We start from the raw sequence: 21,541 nt of genomic DNA, 5'->3' as shown, positions 1-21,541 counted from the left end.
CATAGCTGGAAGCCCCGTTTGTAATTTAGATTCAGAAAGGAGCCTTTTGGACTTCACTTGAATCAGCATATGCTGGAGATAGGCCTGCAGTACCACTGATGTCCTTAGTGGTACTTATTGTTTAAATCCAAAGCTTTGCAGGACACTGGTTTGCTGCTCTGTAAAGGGTGATGTGGAGGCTCAATCTATACCTGAGTAGGTCTGTTCTCCCTGCAGTATGCTGTTATGAAAAGCAGCCAATATCCAGCCTGGGTAGAAAAGCTTCATAATTGCCTTACAATTGTGGGGGATTTGTGTGTGTGTTGTTATATTATCAGTGTTGCCCCAGCTCCAAAAAAACAGAGGAGTGGTGCTCTATTTTAATCCATTGTTTACAATTAAATGCAGGGCAGCTGCCTTTTTTGCAAAGTGTATGGGGTAAATGAACAAAACTGAGCTCTGAATTTGTTGAGATGGTAATGTTTTATTAAGTGCAGGTAGAGTCTAGTCTCTTGGTACTTACCTTCTTCATTCTCCGTTTATTCCTCTAAATGCTGCTGTGTTTAGCTAAAAACACGTCAACAGGTCCTATCATGACTATTGTAGTTTTGCCGCTGAGATTTAACAATGAGTCATTTTGCTGTTTTTTAGATCTTTGATGATGCATACAAGTCCCAACTCAGCTGTGTTGTCGTGGACGACATTGAGAGACTTCTAGGTGAGTTAGGACGCTGAGAGAGAGCTATGTTGTCTGCTGTGCAGAAATATTGAAGTATTTGCAGTACTGAAATACTGCAAACTGGAAATGATCTGGAACCATTTACTTCAGGAACCTTGAACTTTTTTTTATACAGTGAAGTGGCTTAAATGTGTATCTGCTTAGTGGGCATTAAAATGCATTTTTCATTTCAGATTATGTCCCAATTGGACCACGGTTCTCTAATCTGGTCTTGCAAGCCCTTCTTGTACTGCTAAAGAAGGCCCCCCCTCAGGTAAGAAAGTAATTGAGGGGTGGGATGCCCTATTCCTATAACAATTTTGACAGTGGAGAGCTTTGTGTCTTGCTGATAGCTGCTGTGCTGCCAGTGGTATTAGTGCTATTGTCTCTGATTCAGTCAAGTTAATCCTAGCCTGCTGCTGTTCATTCAGTTAGACATTTCTAGGATAACCACAAAGGATTCAGCTTTAATTATCTAATTACTTAAGGCTGAATCTTCTGCAGTTAGCCATAAAAATACTGACTAAGGAAACAAGTTTAACCTTCATCATGTAAAACGTAAACGTGCAAGCTGTCTACTTTCTGATTAACTAAGGAACTGTTTAGTCCAAATCAATCCCTGGCTCAACCACGTGCTCCCTCCTTATTTAGAAATCAATTTCTAAGTAACGTATGATTGTGGATGTCAGGGTTTTAATATGTTCTTAACTTGAAATTATCAGGTGTTAATTACGATGGGTGAGGAAAGCTTAAGATCTTACATCTTGTGCTGATCCTGTGTATTTGCACTTTCTGACTTGATGAGATTTAAGAACATCACAAGTGATAACATTTCTGAAGCTTGTGCTGAATAAGAAAAGCAGGCAGGGACTCTTCTTTTTTGTTTGCCATTTCTCCTGTTGTTCACTGGAATTCTGCTGTGTGTGTGACAGTATCTGCACGAATAAATAACATACAGGAAAACCTTGAAAGTTAGTGTCAGGAAAAAGCAGAGCAGCACAGCCTGGATGAAGTAATTTTTTTTGTAATTTTTAATATCGTGGAAACAGTAACGTATGTGTAAGCATTGTTTTCATTAGAGTTTGGTAAAAAGACCTTTCAAATATAGAACTTTGAACTAAATTGTGATGCCACAGGCCCTGAAGTTCCCTTTGTGACTGTCAACCTGGGAGAAAAAAGATTTTTCCCACTGAGCTTTCTATGCCATGTGAAGTCTCTAATATAAAACTTGGATTCCGTTATCACATACGTTGGAACGGGAAGGTTGCCTGTACGCAACAGCATAACCATTTTTGATTGTCATAATCTCATGTAATCATTGACCCATTGCTGTTTTTTCCCACAGTACCAGGAAATGATTGTTCCCATAAATCAATAGGAGAAAACAGAACTTGATTTGGTTCAGTTGTCAAAGGAACTTAAAATATTAAATTGTCCATTTTATCATTGCATCCTCTGAATGTGTTTTGCTGCTTAGATGCACTTTTGTCGGCACTCGAGTCTCCCTGAAAGCAGGATGCAGGGCTTGAAGCTCTCAGATATTTGCCAAGTTTATGCATGTTGCTAGAGATTTGTACTTTGCAATGTTTGAAATGCCCTTGAGGCTGGAAGACTTGAGGTTGACAGCCAATATTATGGTGACTTAAGCCATAAATTGTTGGAGGGTAGAGAGAGAGTTTTCTGAGGAAATGTCACTGTTTGATTGATGATGTGGGTTTTTTTCTTTTTTTCTAAGTGTCCACTGTTGGCTACTGTGGAAGTTAGGACATTGGGTTAGACGGACCCTTTGGGCTGACCTAGTTTGGCAGTTCTGATGATAGGGTTTTTCTTAGCATGTTTGTTGAGAGTTCCCTGTGATAGTCATGGCATGTGGGGATTTTTTTTCATTAAAAGAAAAAACAACACCAGTGTATAAGAGGTAGAGTCATGCAGGAAAAGGCCTTTTCTGCTGTGAATGTTTACTGTGAAAAAGATTGAATTTGGGCATAGAGACTCTCGAGGTTGTAAGCTCAAGTGGGGAAACCCACGAGGGAGATAATACTGCTGGTTAATCAATGCCTTTCCAAGTCCCCACTGAGATGACTATTTCCTTTGGGGAGCAATTTAATTGGAAGTAATGGCTGGTTTTCAGGGTGGGGGTGGGGGTTGTTGTAATTTGAGATGCAGATACATGCTTTAAATGTGCATGAATAGCGTCAGTGGTACTAACCTGCTCCATGAGGTCAAACCAACACGAATTTCTGTGGGATTGGGATCATGGTTTAGGTTCATTCCTTGTAAAAATGGAGCGTCCTGGGACGTGCCAGGCATGTCCCTGTGCCGAGAGAAATCATTGGCAAGATGCTGGGGAGACAATACCCTGTTCTCCATTGCTATCAGATAGGCTTTTTACCGTTTCACTAGTCAGAGGAGCCTGAAATACAGAGTTGAATTTGAAGAGCTTAGAAACAGGAACGATGAAGCAGTTGAAACCACAAGCAATGAGTGAGTGGGAAGCGGAGAGTGCGTTTCAGCAGCGCAGCTCTGCTGCTCCCATCTTTGTGGCCCAGATTATGTATTCACACGGTGTTGTCACATCACTTGCAGAGAGTATACTTAATGTGCAAGCAGATTCCTACAATTACTGTAGGCTACATGTGTAAGAGGAGCATTTCTGGGATGAAATCTTATTAATTATGCATTGTATATTTCTCTGTTGAATTGGTGTATGAAAGCTGCCTCCCAGGCTCCCCTCTTCTTATTGAGGCTATATGATTTTAACGTGGTGTGGGAAGGGCAGATTCTTGAAGCTTCTGGTTTTCTGGGCTTTCTGGCTTGTTTGTACTTTGCAGAAGTTTTGAGAGTAAACATGTTAGACTTTAAAGAAACTAGAAACATCTCTGAGTTTGCTTTAAATTCCTGGTCAGAGCTCATTCTTGCTAGTTCCACTCAGCAATGCTTAAATAGTGGTATCTATTACTACTAGTTCAGGAAGACTGAAAAACATTGCATTTTGTATAGCATCTTTTTTTAAACCAATTAAAAATCTTTTCTAAAATGGGTTGAAGAGAAGAAAATAAACCATGTTCTCTTAGGTCTTTATTTCAATCAAGTTTCCCTGTGTTGTGCAGGAGAAGAGACTGGGGGGGGATAGAAAGACTGAAAAGGACTGTCGCAGCAGGGAGCCAAGCGGGAGAAAAGGACTTCTCTGAGAACTAAGCAGCAGCAGCTCCGAAAGCCGAAGCTGCTTCATCTACATGCAGAGTCACACAAGGCATGGAGACACTCACCAGCCCCACAGAGGTTTCACATGTGCTTCCCTGCTGGTTCCTGTGAAAAGCTAACAATTGGCTCAAAGGGTGAAAGACCATTTGCAGCATCTCCGCGCTAAGCTGGACGTACAATTTGTGCACTGTTATGAAATGTCTGGCTTAGCGAGATGCTCTCAACCACTCTTGTAGATGCCCTTCCACTGCTCCCAGAGGCCCCCAGCCCCTTTCCTCTCTGGGACACTGGAGGCTTTTGCCGATTTATGAAAGTTGACGGGGGAAAGGGGGAAATAATCTTCTTTGATATAATCCCAGATGCATTCCTGATTCCACATCACTTGGTGTGAATTGGAAGAAACTCCAATCAACAGCAATGTTACCTTTATACATGTAAACTGCGGAATTGTGTTTTCTCCCATTACATGTGAAGAATTGTTGATACCCCAAAACACATGCATAAAAATATATAAGAGTCCAAATTTGAGTGAACAGCTAGTGGGTGACTGACAGAGGCACTTCAGTATCTGCCAATACTTGGTTATAGCAGAGTTCAAGTTCCCCTCAACTCCCCTTGCCTAGGATTGGCTAGATTTGCTGAAATTCTGTAATTGAGACTCCACTGACATGTCGAGACTCCATTTGCTTGTAGCAGAGTTTATGTAATTATGTTCTAGTTTGTCTTTGGTAGTCAATGCAGTAATATGGTGCCCATTAGGAAGTGAATACTGTGTTAGAAGAATCAATGTCATAATGCTTGAAAATGTAGTTGTTTAAAACTACTTCCTCTTTTGATCTTTGAGTCCCATAGTTGTCTGCATGACTATATCCTTTATTCAGATATAATTCCTATAGTAGAGAGGTGAAATCTGGTGTTATCCCACTTCTACAAGGCAGGGGGGCAAGACATGCACCTCTCTACTTGGTATCCCCCCATCAGTGTAGAGGGATCTTGGGCTCCGAACTGGGGCACTTCCATTGCCTAAAACTGGGCAGGATGAATCCAAACTTAAGTGGTGTGCCTGTATCTAATCTCTGTTGATGGAAGAACTAGGCCTCGAACTGCCCTGATAATGAGTCTGACACCAAATGATCTTAAGCTGTTAAAAAGCCAAGTTCTTCCTTACTTGGTAGGTTCCTCTTGTTAGGCCTGATTTTTGGAAGTTCAGCTTGAATCCTGATCTTCTATGGGCTGAACACATGGCCCATTGCCTTTGCAATGGCTGCTGTAGAAATTAAGGATCAAAAATGTGAATATTTCTGAAAATGGGGGCACTTCAGCAGTACATCTGACAATAGCAAGAATAAATCCAGTGATATCCTGTGGTGTGTTGTCACTGCAGAGTAGTTGGATGAGGGCAGCTCTTTCAGTTTGGCTTGATGGCTTTTCATGCTTTTGTGGTAATGCCTGGGGCAAAACATTTCTGACTTGTAGGTTTTCCACTTGTTTGCTGAGCAAGTTGCCTGAAACTTTGAAAAGTACAAGGGACTCCTGACACTTCATTTTCTTTTAGTAATTGATACAGCAGAGATTATGCTTGTTTTATGGTAACTGGTTTTCCAGTGGGTCAAGTTTAAAGGTAGCAAGTTGAAGCGCATAGCTTCTTTTGAAGAAAGCAGGGTAGAAATCAGTGTGTTTTGGGTGGAGCTGTTGAAAAATTTTAAGCACTGTTTTGCAGAGTAGCCATCTGTTCTGAGGAGTTTTCAACCATTCAGTTGTCAGTGGTTCAGGGTCCTGAGCATGGATCCTAACAGAGATATCTAAAAATTGCTGATGGATCTGACCTCTATTAACTTGTCCTATTGCTTTTGAACCATGTTAAGCTTTTGTCATTCTTAGTGTCATGCTTGCTTGAGTTCAACTGAGCTGTATGGTGAAAGCAAACATCCTTTTGTTCAGTTTAAAACTGCTGCTTGATAATTTCATGTAGTGCTCCCTAGTTTTTATTTTGAGAAACAGCAGTTTCCCCCCCCTCATCTCCTCTACAACATGTATGATTTTATAGACCTCTCTGTTTACCCCCCATCAATTTACCAAGAGTCTATTTAGGGAAGTTACTCCGTATTTCTGACCATCGCCATTGCTTTCCTCTGATTTCTCCAACTCAGTGATGTATTTGAAATTGTATTTGAAATGGCTACGGTTGCATAGTGTCTTAAAGAGCACCGTGGATTCATACGGTAGAATAATGACTTTTGTTTTACTCTTTTCCCATTTTAAAAACATCTGAGTGCTTGCATTTTGAGTAAGGTTTAGTACTGAGTAGTATTTTCACAGAACTTGCCACAATGACCGACTCCAGTGGCTTTCCTAAATGGTAATAAGTCATTTAGAGTCATTTTTGTGTGTGTAGTAATTGTCTGCTGGCCTGATTTACAGCAAGTTTGGGATTCATCTGACTAAATGTGGCTGTCAGCGGTATGGTTTTCTACGACTGAACTAGTTGTTTAGAAAATAGTTTGCTGTATGAGTCCAGAGTGTAGGCAGCTTTTCTGGGAGGACGTATGTGTCATCTGGGCTCCATTAACTGAGAAGGAAATGCAGAGAATGAGATCATACATGGACACCTGAAGTTACAGGAGGTAAAACTCACCTCACATTATATTTCTATGCTGCTTACAGCCTTTCCTGGTGAGGCCTTTTAGTCTCTGATGAAACCCCAAACTAGACTCCGTCTTTCTTTTAATCAAGCATGGACTTCATCTATGTAGAAGTTGCTCAGGTAGCATCCTTCAAGAAGTTAGTCTGCAAGTTTTTATTCCCTTGATTGATGTCTTATCTGCTGTGCCAGACACTGTACCCATGCTGTTAGCTATATTTTTGGGAACAAATACTGCCTTACTGGCTGCAGTTGAGTGGTTTTTTTCCCCCTAAAATGCTCATAGTTCATGGGAAACTGTTATTAACACAATCCCTTACCCAAGCTGTTCTGGATTTTGAGAATTACATACAGTAATAAACATTTTTTTAGAAGAATTGCTATAGCTTGTAAAGCAGATTGGTCTTGGTGGTATAGCATTGCATGGATTTGTGCTTGCAAGAGGGCGTTGGTGCATGTTTTGGAGGTCTCAGTTCTGTTAAAGAGTCTTTCTTTGGCTTCCTTTGTACCCTAATACCTTACCTGTATAACAAGAAAACTGTTTGAAGGTGCCCAACAGCATGCATATGACTTGTTACAATTTTTAGAATAATGTAGCAGAAATTTTCCTTACAGGGCTTATACTTTTTACTGAGTTATAGCATATATAATATCAGATATATCAGCATTATTTATGAATTGAACAAAAACTCACTGAGGACAGTGTGTTGAGGAAATATAGAGCAACCATGAAAGCAAAGTAAATCAGAATCGAGATTAAATTTTCTCAATCAAATCTGCTGATAATCCCTGTGTCTGTGTTCTGAAGATTTTAAGCATGCATCAGTTCTTCTGTCACATGTGCTGTTATCCCAAGAATATCTTAGTGAGTTCAAGGCACCTTTTAACCTTGTCATTGGGTGGTAATTTCAGAGCAAATGTTAAAGGTGTTTGTACCACACTTCTGTGGTTCATGAGCAGGTGATGGTTCAAGTGTCCTTGTGGGACTCATTTCACACAGCTTCCAAGCCTGTGTTTAAAGTCTGTTTTACCAACCCCCTCCAAAGATGAAGACTGCTGAAATTTTGCCTTCATGTAGGCAAAACGCTTTTCTGTTGCCAAGCATCATTTATTTTTCTTGGTCTGTTAAGTGCTTTAGGTGAAAATGAGCACCTGATGGAGCTTTCTGAATTCCTTGTAGCAGTGAGGATCAAATGCCATTCACTTACTCTCCACTGAGTGCATTGTTTTTTCATCTTTGCACGCAAGATCTTACTGAATTGCTCAGATTTGGCTCGAACTTGTAAAATGATAAAATATTTTCCTGGCCTTGCTACACAATAACCATCAAAAAGGAAACAAATAATGTGCAATTGTAAAGCCATGGACATGCAGAATATAGTAGAAGCAGCAGCCTACAGAATAGTTGTATTTATGCTTTCTGCGGACATTGTATGCCCTTCTTAAGGCTACCTACAGACAGTTTTAGATAGACCTTTTTCTGCCTGCTGTGCGCCGCCAGCAGGTGAGTTTTGTCTAGTAATAAAGCATTCCCTACTCCCACTGCAGGTTTAAACCTGGCATTTCTGTTGTCAGTTCAGGAATTGGCTGCTTTTCCCCATTAAATTGCCCAGTAGGTTTCTGAGGATTTCCCCCTCTAAAGAGGTGACTGAGCTGGTGAGTGTGGTGCCTCCTGAGATGTAGGCAGTGATTAATACACAGAAGGGTTAGCACAGTGTTTCCCTGACAAAGCCTTTGTGTGAAGCTCGTGACCTGGGGCATGCTCTGGTTTCAGCCTGCCAGGCATTACTTCCTTGTGCTGTCTTAGGCTAAAAACAAACTTGAAGTGAGCACTTGAGTTCATTACCAGTTCTGGTGCTTTCTCATTGTCCATCGCCCAAAGCAGGAGTGTAATCTGTTGAAACACAAAAAGTCAGTGAATACAATGGCACTCAGGGAAAAATAAACAAATGCTGCAAAGATGCATCATCTTCATCAGAGATGTATTAAGTTTAAATAGGTTTTCATCCTTTGTCAAAGGAATGCAAAGCACTTATATTAATTCTGACTGCTCTGTGGGCATGGTTTTTAGGTTTTTTGTTTGGTTTGTTTTTTTTATGATGAACAGGGTTTTGTGTCACAAAGCTGAAATATAGAACTTTACTCTCTGTCTCTGAGCATCAGCTAAACTTCTGTACAGCAAATGAGGAAGATACTTGGCCAGCTAGGCCTCCCCTCAACTCATGGGCTCCTTGTGTACTGAATTGGAAAAGGGACTGATCGCAGCTGATAATGTCAAAAGCTCCTTTTGTCGGCCAACGTTTATCAGCGTCTGAACACTGCATGGTCAAATTCAAATAGCATAGAAATGGGATTTTCGAGATGAACTAGCAAAAGTTGATTTTTATTGGCAGTTGATGTTTTCCATTCGTTGCTCTATTATTTATAAACCCTGTTATTGCTCAGGCCAACTTGAAATTGGTGTGTGCACTGTCGGTTTGAACTCAGAGGTTGCCAGACGTGGTACTGTCCTTTTATGCAACCACACTGGCAATGGGAAGTCTTACGAACTTATGGCAACCTCCGCTCTTAAAGCGTGAGCTGTAAAACCATTGGAACTGTCTGTACAGTGGCAGAGAATTCACTGTACCCACAGGATTTCTAAAGACAGAGTGTTCCCCTGAGAAGTAATCTGTAATTCAGCTTTTGGGAGTGGGGGTTTGCTCGTATTTTTAAATTTAATAAGGATTCAGCTATTTATAGTGATGAATTTAGAAGGAAAGGTAAGGTAGGAAAGCTGTAAGTATGAGTGGGTCTTCTGTGTACCATAATTTTTGGACCCCATTGGTGGCATTACTCTGGAATGTGATCCTAGTCTTGTATGGTTAATGTTGACTACCTCAATTACTGAGATATTTAATCCTATTAATTTTATTTGAAGTCATATTTTTACATGGCCATTTTCTATTTTTAATTTCTAGTTAGCTGAAGCTTCCCAAGGTGGGTTCTCCTCTTTTTCTCGTTTTCCCTTTCTTGACACTTATTCCATTGTGTGGACAGGGTCGCAAGCTTCTAATCATTGGAACCACCAGTCGCAAAGATGTCCTGCAGGAAATGGAAATGCTGAACGCTTTCAGCACTACGATTCATGTGCCTAACATTGCAACAGGGGAGCAGCTGATGGAGGCTTTGGAGGTGAGAAAAAGTTCAAGGATGACAAATAAGCTCAAAAATTGCTGGAAATGAGTGATTTTGTGGTAGCTCTGCATTTGGGAACACTGTCCCTCTTAACATTATGCCATAACATAACAGTTCTAAGGCTTCTCTGAATTAGTTTTCGATACAATAAATTAAGTCAAAATGCGAGAACGGTAGGTCTAGAGAAGAAGTTTGTTTCTTCCGACGGCATGTAAGTGGGTAATGATTATAATCGGGGCACTTAAACTTGAACGTGCCTGGAGGGTGCCAAGCTCTCATGAATTGGAACAACATCAGATGAAGGTGTTTGGTGCTGAAGAGATTATACGTTCTTTATAAATTTGTGCCCTTAATGGCTTCTTATTCTATGCCATAGTGGAAATTGTAGTGAATATTGAAGGCTGTTAAAATAAACTTAACAGACAAATCTTTTGTGCAGACTTGCAAAACTGTCACAATGGTACTATCCCTAAAGCCTGAAAGACACAGACACTCTTGCAGCAGTTTTGAAAACTTACTGTGGCTTGAGCCACTGTGTTCCTTCTAGACTCTAATCTGGAGAAAACCTAGAATGGATCATAAAAGATAATCACTAACTGCTCAATTAGAGTTGTTATGAAAAGAACCATTATGGAATAAAAGAATTTAAGTGTTTTGCCTTGTTTAGATGTATTGCAACAAATTTTCCTTCTAAGCTAGAAAATGCTTTCTGGCTTCTCATTCCCTTTTTCCTGAGTTTAGGTAGCATCATTCCTACTGACAGTCTCCTGTTGTTGATTTCTTTATTTTATTTTGTTTTTTTCTCCCCCCCCCCCTCCAGCTCCTGGGTAACTTCAAAGACAAGGAACGCAGCACTATTGCACAGAATGTCAAAGGGAGACCTGTCTGGATTGGTATCAAGAAGCTGCTGATGCTGATAGAAATGTCATTACAAGTAAGAATGTTTCTGGTCCAGGAAGGACTGTGATAAATAGAGCAGTCTTAGAAGTTCCCACTTCTCTGCAGACTCCTATGTTAGCTGTGTGGTAGAAGCCTTTGAATCGGTTTAATTGAGAAAAGAGCTACAGTGAGAAGAAATTATCTGAACAAAGAAATCACCAGGTCTTGGTCCACAGAGAGATCTTTAAAAACTACAGTGCCTATAGGCTGTTTAGAGCTGCACTTCAGAGAAGAGCATCTGGCAACTGGAGGGATTGGATTAACTTACCTTTCATGAAATTTCTTCTCTACACCCAGCATGTTAAGATTGCAGATAGCAATCACTTAGGTTTTTTTTTTAAAGAAAAAGGTGCCTGTGCAGGTGTATGTTCTCTTTCCCTGAAGAAGATAAATCTGTCAGGCTGTTCAGCTGCTCTCCTCTTTATTTTCCACTTTCAGCACTTTAAAGAAAATAATTGCAGAGGGTAGAAATATGTAGCTCTTAACCCTCCCCCGCACCCATCATCTATGCCTGCAAGCCAGCCATCAAGCTTGTGCTCGACAGTATACGCATGCTAAAAATGAGAGGGTGTAGCATGCAGCTCTAATCCTCCGCGGCTGACATTTCAGCGCCCTTCTGAGTCCTTCCCCCCCCCTCGCGCACACTCTCTTTTCACATCAAATGGATTTAGTGCAGCTGAGTGAACTGTCCTTAGATCTTCCTAGGAGAGGCTGAGCATAAGCTAAGAGGCATGTAGTTTAGCAGCATATAAGTCATGTATCCCTCTGTTCACTATTCACATTTCTGTTAAAACTTGCACAGCACTAAGGATGTGCTCTGACTGGATGTCACCTCAGGGAATAAAGTCATTTATCTAGATTACTTTTTCCTCTTCTTCCTTGGCTTTTAATTCCATACCTACAGGCAAGTCAGTAAGTCATTGCTCACATGTATTAAATGTATTTAAGGGGTGCAGGCCTTCAGGGACTGCCTGGCTCTGTTGCAGTCCATTTCACTTAGCCTTGACAATAGATTCCTTCTTCTGACACAGGATGTTTTCTTTTGCTGCTTTGACCTTAAGTGTTGGTTCTTTTCAAAACTGAAGGTGAAGGTTATGTAAATTATGGGCAGTTCTGAATCTGGAGCATGGGTGGAAATGCTTACCCCAGCCTTGTTCACAGGATTGCCCCATGACTGCACACCTGTGATGCTGTAGATAGGGAGTCTTCACGCTGCCCTAGACTGTGCAGACAGGTAAACTGGTCTTGTGCATTTTTTTTTTTTTTTTTTTAACCAGACCACCGTTTTGTAGATGAGTCCATGACCAATCAGGCTGGGAGAAGACAGGCAGAACTGTGACTCTGCCATTTCTGACAAATTGAACAAGTGTAAAATGAAGGAATACTGCTGCTGATATGATGATTGATAATACACCTTTGCTACTATACATGGATGGTTGGTAGCGAGGCAACTTACGTTATTACACTCAATTCATGTAATTGTGTAATAGCATAGGTAATAGCATATGGAAGCCAAATATGAAGAAGTTCTGTTCCAAAAAGTCTGAGCTGTTTGCATGACTCTGCTGAACTGCTATAAATACAGGAAAGCAATACAGGCTCGCACTAAATAGGAGAACACTCATACCTGAATGCATTGAAAGACCACAATGATATCTAATTTCGCTAGCTGGTACAGGAAAGCAGAATTTCACCAAATGAGAAGTCCAAGACTAGTTCCTTTTTTCACTGAGCTAGACCACAGCTTTTTAGAAAGAGATTTGAATCTGAAATACCTTAAAAATTCCAACTGATGGATGAAATTTCTCAAAATTCAGCTGATTAGATGCCACGGTGAATGAATTCTTTGCAAAAAATGTGCACCTAGTTTCTTTCTCTGCAGTCACTGGATCTAACTGTGTTTTTTGTTTTATTAGACTAGTAAACCCAATATATGCTATATGTAGCTATTCTTAAGCTGTTCAAATGACTTTCGGTTTGTTTCAGACTAAAGTCTTGCTGAACCAGTCTCTCAATGTCAAAATCCTTTCTCAGAGTACTGTGAATCACTGCATTGCCCTGGTATCTTGGGTTGCTTTGTTACCTTGTTTACGAGCCTTGTAAACCCACACTTTTTGGCAGCTTAATTTCCCTCAAACTATGTTTATTGCTATTCCTGGCCTTCTTTAATGTCAAACTACTCGTATTTAGTTTCATATACTTTGGTCACCTTGTATACACTGAGTGTCCTGGAATGATGTTATGTTCTTGTTCAAAAGAAGTCTTTGATGAATGGGTACACTCATGATTTGCCACAAGAATCCAGAAAAGTTTAGTTTTGAAGTATCCCTGGCTGCAGTACCTAGACCACCTTGCAGTGCTATCAGGTGCCACGCTAGCTTCACCCTGCCCTGGTACTGCAACCCTACCCTGGGGTGCTGCTGGATACATGAGCCTTCTTTTTCCATAGCTAGGGGGCTGGTTCCTTCTGCTTATTTTGCCTGCCTGTCTTGTTGCTCTTGGACCTTGCTGGCAACACTCCAAAAACCAAGGTCTTCTCCGTCTTGGAGTAGGAACCCAAATGAGCCAGGCAGCTTTCCAGAAAGCCCCTTTTTGCACCTCTAGTATTTCCTGATTTGGTAACTTCTGTAGCATAAATAAAACTTAAGTTAATCTAAGCTGTTTGTAATGTATTTTAACTTACATGGGAACTTATTTTGAAAGGTCATCATATAATATTGCCTATATTATTTTAAACTAAACGCTGTATCTGGACATACTAAGAGTTTGGATTTTATGACAGGTTTACAGGAGTACTGTACTACCCAAGGGCATGCACATCTTGGAGTATCTCTTCTTCTCTGGACTGAAGATTAATGAAGTCCCTTCAGTTGCCTTTTTTCCTAAGGGCTCCCAGGCATGTCCTGGGGATACTGCATTACCTAGAAATGAACAGCCATTTTCTTGCCACCTGTCTGAGCTGTGTCACAGAGTCAGTCTCTCCACTGTTCTTCTAGAAAATCTTGCATCCAGTTTGACAGCAGCACTTCTCCTTTCACAGGGCACTAGAAGGTCTTTTCAAGAATCCTAAACCTGCTGCTTCTTTGCACTTTGACACCATCTTCTGCTCCTTCCAGGGTAGATCAACCTTCTGGTTTTGTGTTTGTGTTTTTTAGTAAGTTATTTGATCAATTTTGCCTCTTTGTTGCATTTCAGCTTCCTGGTTTTGTCTTTTGGACAAGATATTGTGTCTGCAGATAAATGCTGTTCCTCCCAAAGAGACTGTAGAGACTGTGTCAGTACAGATTATGGACAAAGGGTCTTACCACGGCCACTTTCTTAGGTCCGAGTGAAAAGGGGAGGGGAGGCAGCATCTTTGATTTGGGAAACAGAACGCTCGCATTGGCAAATTTGAATTTCAGCTGGTGGCGTTAATACAGATTTTCCAGGAATGAAGAGATCTGTTTGTATATATCCATCTCAGATCATGTTGGTTTTTTTAACAGAACTATCTGATTGGTCCTTTGTTGTTATTTCCTGAGTGTGATGACTTTTCTATGGTTTCCTAATGTTTCACCAAGGTCCTGGTAACAGGACCATCTTCTTTGCAGGTAGATAATACTCTTGGTTCCTGGTCAGTCAGTGAGATAAGTAAACTTAGAATATGCCAGGCCCTTTGACTATTCTGTGTGACATTCTCCTTTTATCAGCTTTGGGCTTTCTGTCGATGGCCAGAACCTTGCTCCATCTCAGTGTTCGTTGTTCCTTGCGTCAGTCTGAGATGTGAAGGATTCTCTCTTTACTCAGTAAATTGCCCGGTTTTGTGTCCTCTGCAAAAAGTGTCTTGACTCTTCACCCAGTGTTTCATGCAATAGACTGTTGGTATTGGCGTCCCTGGCAGCATAAACACTTGCTATGCTTGTATGGATTTTGCCTTTGGTCCTCAGCAGCGATTCTGTATGGCGTGCAAGTGCTTATGGTAGTGAGTTGCTGTTTCTCTAATCATCAAGCTGCCTTTCACTGGTTTGCCTGATTTGCAGAATGCTTAAGATCTTAGAATCACAGAATCGTTCTTGTTGGAAAGGACCTCAGGACATCACCTAATCCAGTTCAGACCTTCAGAAAGCGTAAGTGTAAATGACTACAGACATCTCACCACCTTCTTTGACATCAGCGTTTGATGGGAACCAGGCCTTTCCAGCTCCAACAGGAATGGATGAAGTTTGGCTTTTGGACTGTTGCCAGCAAGGTCTGCTTCTTGGCAGTTCATTTGTCTAGCTCTTACAGCTTTCTCATGGAGAATCTGTCTGTGAGTTTGGACCATAGCTGAAAAGTCAAATCTGAGGACTTGGTGAGCTGCCACTTGAGTTACTCTTCTGAAGAAGTCCTTTCAGAAGTAGATGTCTTTACTGTCAGTATCTACAAAAATGCCGTGTGTCTTATCTGAGAAGGCCAGGGATCGCTCTCAGATGCACTTTTCTACTCATGGTCAAAGATCAAATGCATTTTGTCCTTTTCCTCAAATCCCTTTCTTTTATGGGCTGTGTCTGAATCTTGTTGAGAGTGTGCACGCTGGTAATTCTTTTTGCTTAAGTTTGGCCTTGGCAGCTCTGGTTCCCAGGCTTGCTTTGGCTGTCCATGTAACTTGAGGTTTCAGCCACTTTTGAACCTCCTGTCCAGGACTTACAGTGAGCACTTCATCTAGCTTGAGGGTAAACTGTTCGTGACGACCTCTTTGGGTGAATGTCATGGAGAGCAGGAAGGTACTAATCAGATACACTCTGCTAATTGCACCCATAGCATTTTTTTCATCTTTGTCCAGGCCAGCCCCCTGCTCAGACCAAGCACAATGAACTAGAACAGGTTGCTCAGGGCCATGTCCAGTTGGGTCTTGAATACCTCCAAGGATGGAGACTCCATAACCTCCATGGGCAGTCCCTAATAGTGTGTGATCACCCTTGCAATGAAAAGCTTTCTTTTCTGTTTACGTGGAACTACGTTTCAATTTGTGCCTGTGACCTCCTGCCCTGGCAATGGGCACCACTCAGAAGAGCATCTCTCTCTTCTTCTTTACTCCCTCCCATCAGGTATTTATACACATTGGCAAGAGTCACCCTGCCCTCCCCAGTCCCGAGTCTTCTCCACTCCAGACTAAACAGTCTTACCTCTCACAGCCTCTCTTTGTATGACAGACGCTCGCGAAATTTAATCATCCTTGTGACCTGTTGCTGGACTCTCTCTGGTATGTCACTCTCTTGTACTGGGGAGCTCTGAACTGGACACTGTCCTCCAGGTGTGGTGTCACTGAGAAGAGGGGAAGAATCATCTCCCTCGATCTGGTAGCAATGTTCTTCCTAACAAATCCCAGGATGCTGTTGGCCATCTTTGTTGCAAGGGCCCATTGCTGGTTCAAGTTCAACTTGTCCTCCAGGACCCTCAGGTCCTTTTCTGCAAAGTCACTTTCCAGCCGGTTGTCCCAGAGCCTGTACTGGTGCATGGGGTTATTCCTGCCTAGGTGGAAGACTTCGCATTTCCCTTTATTGAAGTGCTTGAGATTTGTGTCAGTCTGTATCTCCATCCAACTGAGGTTTCTCTGAATGAAAGCACCATCATCAAGTGCATGAAACACACCACCCAATTGCATGTCATCTGCAAACTTGCTGAGGGTGCACTCTGTCCCCAAATCCTGTTTGTTAATAAAGAGGTTAAAGAGTTTCGACTCCCATAGGATGCCTGGCATATACCACTAGTGACTGGCCTTCAGCTGGACTTCATGCCACTGATCACAACTTTTTGAGCCCAGCAGTTTAACCAGTTTTCAGTCCATTGTGCTGTCCCAGTTATTTAGTCTGTACTTGCCAGTAAATGATACTTTGTTTGTGTGGCCACCTGGAGTTGTGGTCACACCTTTATCAAGTACTAGCCTTTCTGGAAACATCTAGAAATAGAGGAAGAGAGGTGGCTGAGTTGTCATAAGATTATAGGATAAATGAGGTCAGAATGCACCTCAAGATGCCACGTAGTCCAACCTCCTGCTTAAGCAGGATCAGCTACATGGTCAGACCAGAGTCCTTTGAATGGGGAAGATCTGAGACCCTTTGCCAAGTGAGAGTCACATGCTTAGTCTTATTACACCCGTGGATTCCGTGAGAGAAAGGGGACTTCCAAGTAATCAGTGTTCAGGGTGTGTGGCCCATATGCACGTACTCCTGTCCCAATTGTTTTCAGCCTTCCTGATATAATCATAGAATCATTTAGGTTGGAAAAGACCTTTGAGATTGAGTCCAGCCATAAACCTAACACTGCCAAGTTTACCACTAAACCATGTCCCTGAGTGCTACGTCTACACATAGAAATGGGACAACTGAAATAGTGACAGATGTACTTTTCCCTTGTGATGACTGGGAGAGATTGTGGAGAAGATTTAGACTAGAGGGATACTGCAAGCACCAGCTTTCTGGTCTCCAGTTATGTGGCACAACAGTGCCTCTCTTAGTACCTGTGTATTATACATTTCAAACACTGCTTTAGGTGTCCTTTCTTTCCTTCTGGGATCCTGAACATTACCAGTATTCCTTTGCATGTTAAAAACCCAATTTAATAGTGCAGTGATCCTCACTAAGTTCTTTAAATCATCTTGTTTAAGTGAATTTATTTTTCTGATCTAAAAATAGTTCAGTAGTTGGTATTGAGGTATTGGCCTTGCTGACATATTTCAAAGTGATAGGAAGTTTCACATTTTTAGGCTTTTCTTAGCACAAAACAGAAATTCTCATTGGCTGTTTCTTCCCTGCCTGCATCACTGGTAATACCGTTGTTGTTTTAGGATTTAATTTCTTCCAAGCTGTTTTTGAAGACATTTGTGTTGCCCTCAGTTGCAATGGTCATGGTTTTAAATAGATGACTTCTTCACATCTGGAATTGGTGGAAATTTTCCTTTAGGAATATAAAACATGGTAGAGGAGTTCAAGGGCCCTTGTTCGGCCTCTTTGTGGGGAGGCCAGGGCACATGCTGAAATTTTGCTTCCCCCCTGCAAGGATAAGTCCCAGTTTTATGTTTTCTAGAGCACTTGCCTATTTATTACCAACTGGGTGATAGAGCTGGGAATCTTACAACCAGTCAGCTTCATAGTACCATTTACTGAATGTTTTCAGAATGAACCCACTGTATTTTTGACAGTGTGTTAAAGATACAAGGTGTTGATGAAGATTACAGAATGAACAGAAGTTGGAGTTTCTAGGCCAAATGAACTGTTGCAACACAAAGATCCTCTGAGAACCAACGGGCTCTGATTTCCAAATGTTTATAGTCCTAACTCACTGTATTTTGGTGTAGCAATGGCAATTTGCCTAGAGTCTTTCACATTAGAGAGGATCAACCAGCCCATCCATCAGCACAAAGGAGAGATGCAGTTATACGTTGTGTCTCCTGATGGCAGCCTGAGTCTCTGCCTGCCTAGCAGACCTTCCTCCTGCTTCCCTGTTGTCTCTATCTCAGTGTTGGGGGAGAGGCAGGACTGATCTTTAGGGGATGTTCCTGGTTGATGGAGCCACAACACAAGCTGGTACTGCAAGTTCTGGAAGCCTTGTGCTGTGATTCAGTTTTCCCTTATGTGCTAACCCACCATGTGCAGCTGCTTTCCTCTGGTGCTGTGGTGCTGGAGCTGTAAGGGCTAAGGAAGACAGAGGAAAGTTGAGGACATCTTCAGTCCCTTCTACTCCTAACTGCTTAATTTGCTGCCCCAGCTCTGGAAAGGGGCAGATAGAAGCAGACACAGAATGGGCCTGGCTTGTGCAGAACCAGGCTAGAATTGGTAGTGTGGGGTGAAGCTAGTGTGCAGACTGCCATGAAAACAGAAGTACCTGATAGAAATGCTTGCGTATGTTTCCAGTCTGGCTCATTTCCTAGCAATGTGAGCATGCTAAGCTTGTGCTAACCGACTTTTTCTCTTGGTGCAGTGCTGTTATCTGCACTACTTAGCTGCAGAACTTCTGAACAAGCAGGCTGATCTCTGGCCAGGCCAATGCATGGGCAAAGCAAACACACACACATGCATCTCCAGCTATCTTTGTGACCTCATTTTCCTATTGGGCTACTTGGAAGATTGCACCGCATTAACGGACATCTGTTTTGTTTGGTGTTTAGATGGATCCTGAGTATCGGGTGAAAAAATTCTTGGCTCTTCTGAGAGAAGAAGGAACGTAAGTACTTTTATTTTAAAGCAGTTTAAAATTCTTTTCTCTGCTCAGAAACAAGTACCTCTTTGAGGGGAAACTGCAGTGTAGTATATCTGATCTCATTGTTGGCCCCTCCTATATTTACAGATATATCAGATCAGTTCTCCTTACAGCTGTATGCCAGTTGTTTTGGGAGGGAGGAGGTCCTGAAGACTTTTTGAGGACCTGCATGCCTGAATTCTCTGCTTTTCTTAATTTACCTGTGACTTTAAAATTTAAATGAGATATTGAACCACAGTTTAGCTTTCTTTAACTAAAGTAAATCAGAGGAGATTCTGCTAGAGTTAAAATCTGGAACTTTTATTTCTTGTATTTCTCCTGTCTGAGAGAAGGATGTCATACTCTTTCCCCTGTAGGTATCACAGGGAATAGTTGAGCCCAGTCTTGACAATGGCATCTCCTAGAAAATGACTTTCTAATACATGTAGGGCAGTACCTGTGCTGGGGAAACTCACAACAGTATCTATCCTGGCTACATGTGAGTGGGTTCCAGTGTGTGCTTGATGCTTTTATACATGTGCATGCTTTCTTGATGGATTTGGCTTCTTTTGCAAGAGTTCCTTCCCTAGACTGAAGGTGGACCAAGTGCAAGATCAACAGCTGGAAAAGTGACCAACCTGGAGAATATACACTGGGATCTTTACTCTTCTATGTTCAACACACTGGACAAAGTGAAATGCTTCCCTGTTTCCAAGAACCCAATGTGGAATCTGCATGTATCTTTATTCTTCGTCTTTAATATAATGATGTCATGTGGAAGTGTCTTCTAGAACACTGTGCTTCTGTCTCTGTGCAGGCAAGGCTGCGTTCTCATTTGATTTTAGCATGGGGGAAATGTCCTGTAAGTTTTGAAGCTAACGCTCACTTGTGTCCAGCATCCAGTTGCTATGATAGGAAAGAAATCCTGACTTCTAATAAAACCTGACAGTCTGTGGTGAAGGCATATTAAAGTACTACTGTCTTATCCCGATCTGATGAACAGTTTCTTGTTATGTCATCCTATGCTTCATTGAACATTGAGCCAGGCTGATAATCTGAAGACAGTGCCCACAATAATTCAGCTCCAGAATGCCTAGATGCTAGTACCTGCTTTCTTTTATATGCAGGTATTTTGTGGCTCGATGAGAGACTGGCTAGTGGCATTAAGGACTGGAAGAAGGCAGGGAAGTATGTTGATCAGAGTAGAGGAAACTTCCAAATCCAGTATTTAAGGCATGAAAGCTTGTTGTTAATTCAACAACAGTTCTAGAGATGCTGATTCCAGCCTGAAAGATCTTCATGAGTGCAATATAGATGGCAGCTTTGGTATTAGCCAGCCTCATTATATCCCATTTTTTTGCCATGTTACCAAAGGTTGAAATTCCTCCTTAGAGATAGAGAGGAAGCCAAGCTCTGCAGATGCACGAGATATGTATTGCCATGTTTTTGCACTGAAATAAAGGAATGTATCAAACTTTGCTATGTGGTTGTTCCCCAATAATCATCTCACATCAATGAGATGCTGTCGATGATGACTGCATGAGGCTACTCCCCTCTGGTTCTTTGGCTCCACATGTTTAGTAAGGTTCATGGAACATACCTCAATTTGGTGGGGCATGAAATCAAAGCCATTTTTGAGCTCTTAGTCAGTGTAGCTTTCTAAACTTGACCAGGCACGCTGCTAAGGGCTAGCAGCTTTACCCAAAGCAGTGTTCCCAGGGAAAGAGGGTGCTTCACATTCTTTCAGGCCCAAAGGTGAAGGTACTGTAGTCCTTAGCGCATACTTACAGCAGTTGGCATATTTTAGTCACTCCACTCTGGTTTCTTTTCCTTTGGCAATGCTGTTGTATTGTGATGACATTGCGAGTCCTGGTGGTTATTATTCCCTCTCATTTTGTGTACGATCTTGTGAATTTATTTGTTCCTTTCTTTCCTCTGCTAGTCCTAGTGACAGCAGCACACATTAACTTATATTTCGGAGTAAATGATGTAAACCTTATTGTGTCTTTGTCCAGAACTATTGATGAATAAATACCTGGTTTAATTGCACATTCAATGGATTCAATAAAAAGCACAACTACTTGTGATGATCTGGGAGACATCTGTGTCTTTGGTGCTAGTCGATCAGCGGTGTATATATAGAGTGCTGATGTACGGCATGAAGATAGCAAAGCTATTCCCAGGCTGCTGAGAGCCAGAGGGATGCTCACCCTCAGCATGGATGGATTGAATATATCCCCAGCCTGGATAGCTTGACCACAGGTAGTCTTAAAGGATTTGGCTGAGAAGACCTCTGGTCCAACCCGTTCTGGATTTTTCTGGACCTGGCAGTGCTGAGGAAGCCCCAAAGATGTACATGTGTGTATGTGTGTGTGAGTTAGGTGTATCACACTTGAAGAAAGCCATGTTGGAAAACCAGGGCAAACTGTTGGGTGTGACATCCCACCCATTCCGAACTATTCTGAGATCTCCACCCAAGAGGTTTCCTGCAGGTGGCAGAAGAGAATGACTCCTGGCAGCACCTTCCCACCACATTTTCTCCATGACACACTGCCTGGGCAAGAGTGGCTTTATAGTGAGAACTATATTGCTTTAAACAGTAAGGGCCAAATTCTTCATCCCCTTCCTTACCCTGTTGCTGTTTTTTCCTGAAACTTCCAGAAATATAACTGTCTCTAAAATTGAGT

The 21,541-nt window shown here is 41.8% G+C and overlaps 1 protein-coding gene across 2 annotated transcripts in view; it reads left to right on the top strand.

Annotated features, from left to right (window-relative positions):
• NSF (N-ethylmaleimide sensitive factor, vesicle fusing ATPase) overlaps positions 1 to 20,944 on the top strand; it is an 83,486-nt gene extending 62,542 nt beyond the window's left edge. Inside the window, exons 16-21 of one of the 2 annotated variants that reach the window (XM_052784956.1) lie at positions 631 to 697; positions 892 to 971; positions 9,582 to 9,716; positions 10,540 to 10,653; positions 18,784 to 18,839; positions 19,431 to 20,944. In XM_052784956.1, coding sequence (XP_052640916.1) covers positions 631 to 697; positions 892 to 971; positions 9,582 to 9,716; positions 10,540 to 10,653; positions 18,784 to 18,839; positions 19,431 to 19,449 — 471 coding nt within the window. In that variant the 3' untranslated portion in view covers positions 19,450 to 20,944. Of the gene's footprint in view, positions 1 to 630; positions 698 to 891; positions 972 to 9,581; positions 9,717 to 10,539; positions 10,654 to 18,783; positions 18,840 to 19,231 lie in introns of both variants that reach the window. The other variant, XM_052784957.1, reaches the window with a different exon arrangement.
• Positions 20,945 to 21,541: the final 597 nt, after the last annotated feature.

This window comes from Harpia harpyja, chromosome 4 (genome assembly GCF_026419915.1).
Source record: "Harpia harpyja isolate bHarHar1 chromosome 4, bHarHar1 primary haplotype, whole genome shotgun sequence".
Taxonomy (NCBI): Eukaryota; Metazoa; Chordata; class Aves; order Accipitriformes; family Accipitridae; genus Harpia; species Harpia harpyja.
Note: the sequence above shows the minus strand (reverse complement) of the source record. Positions and strands in the feature narration are given on the sequence as shown.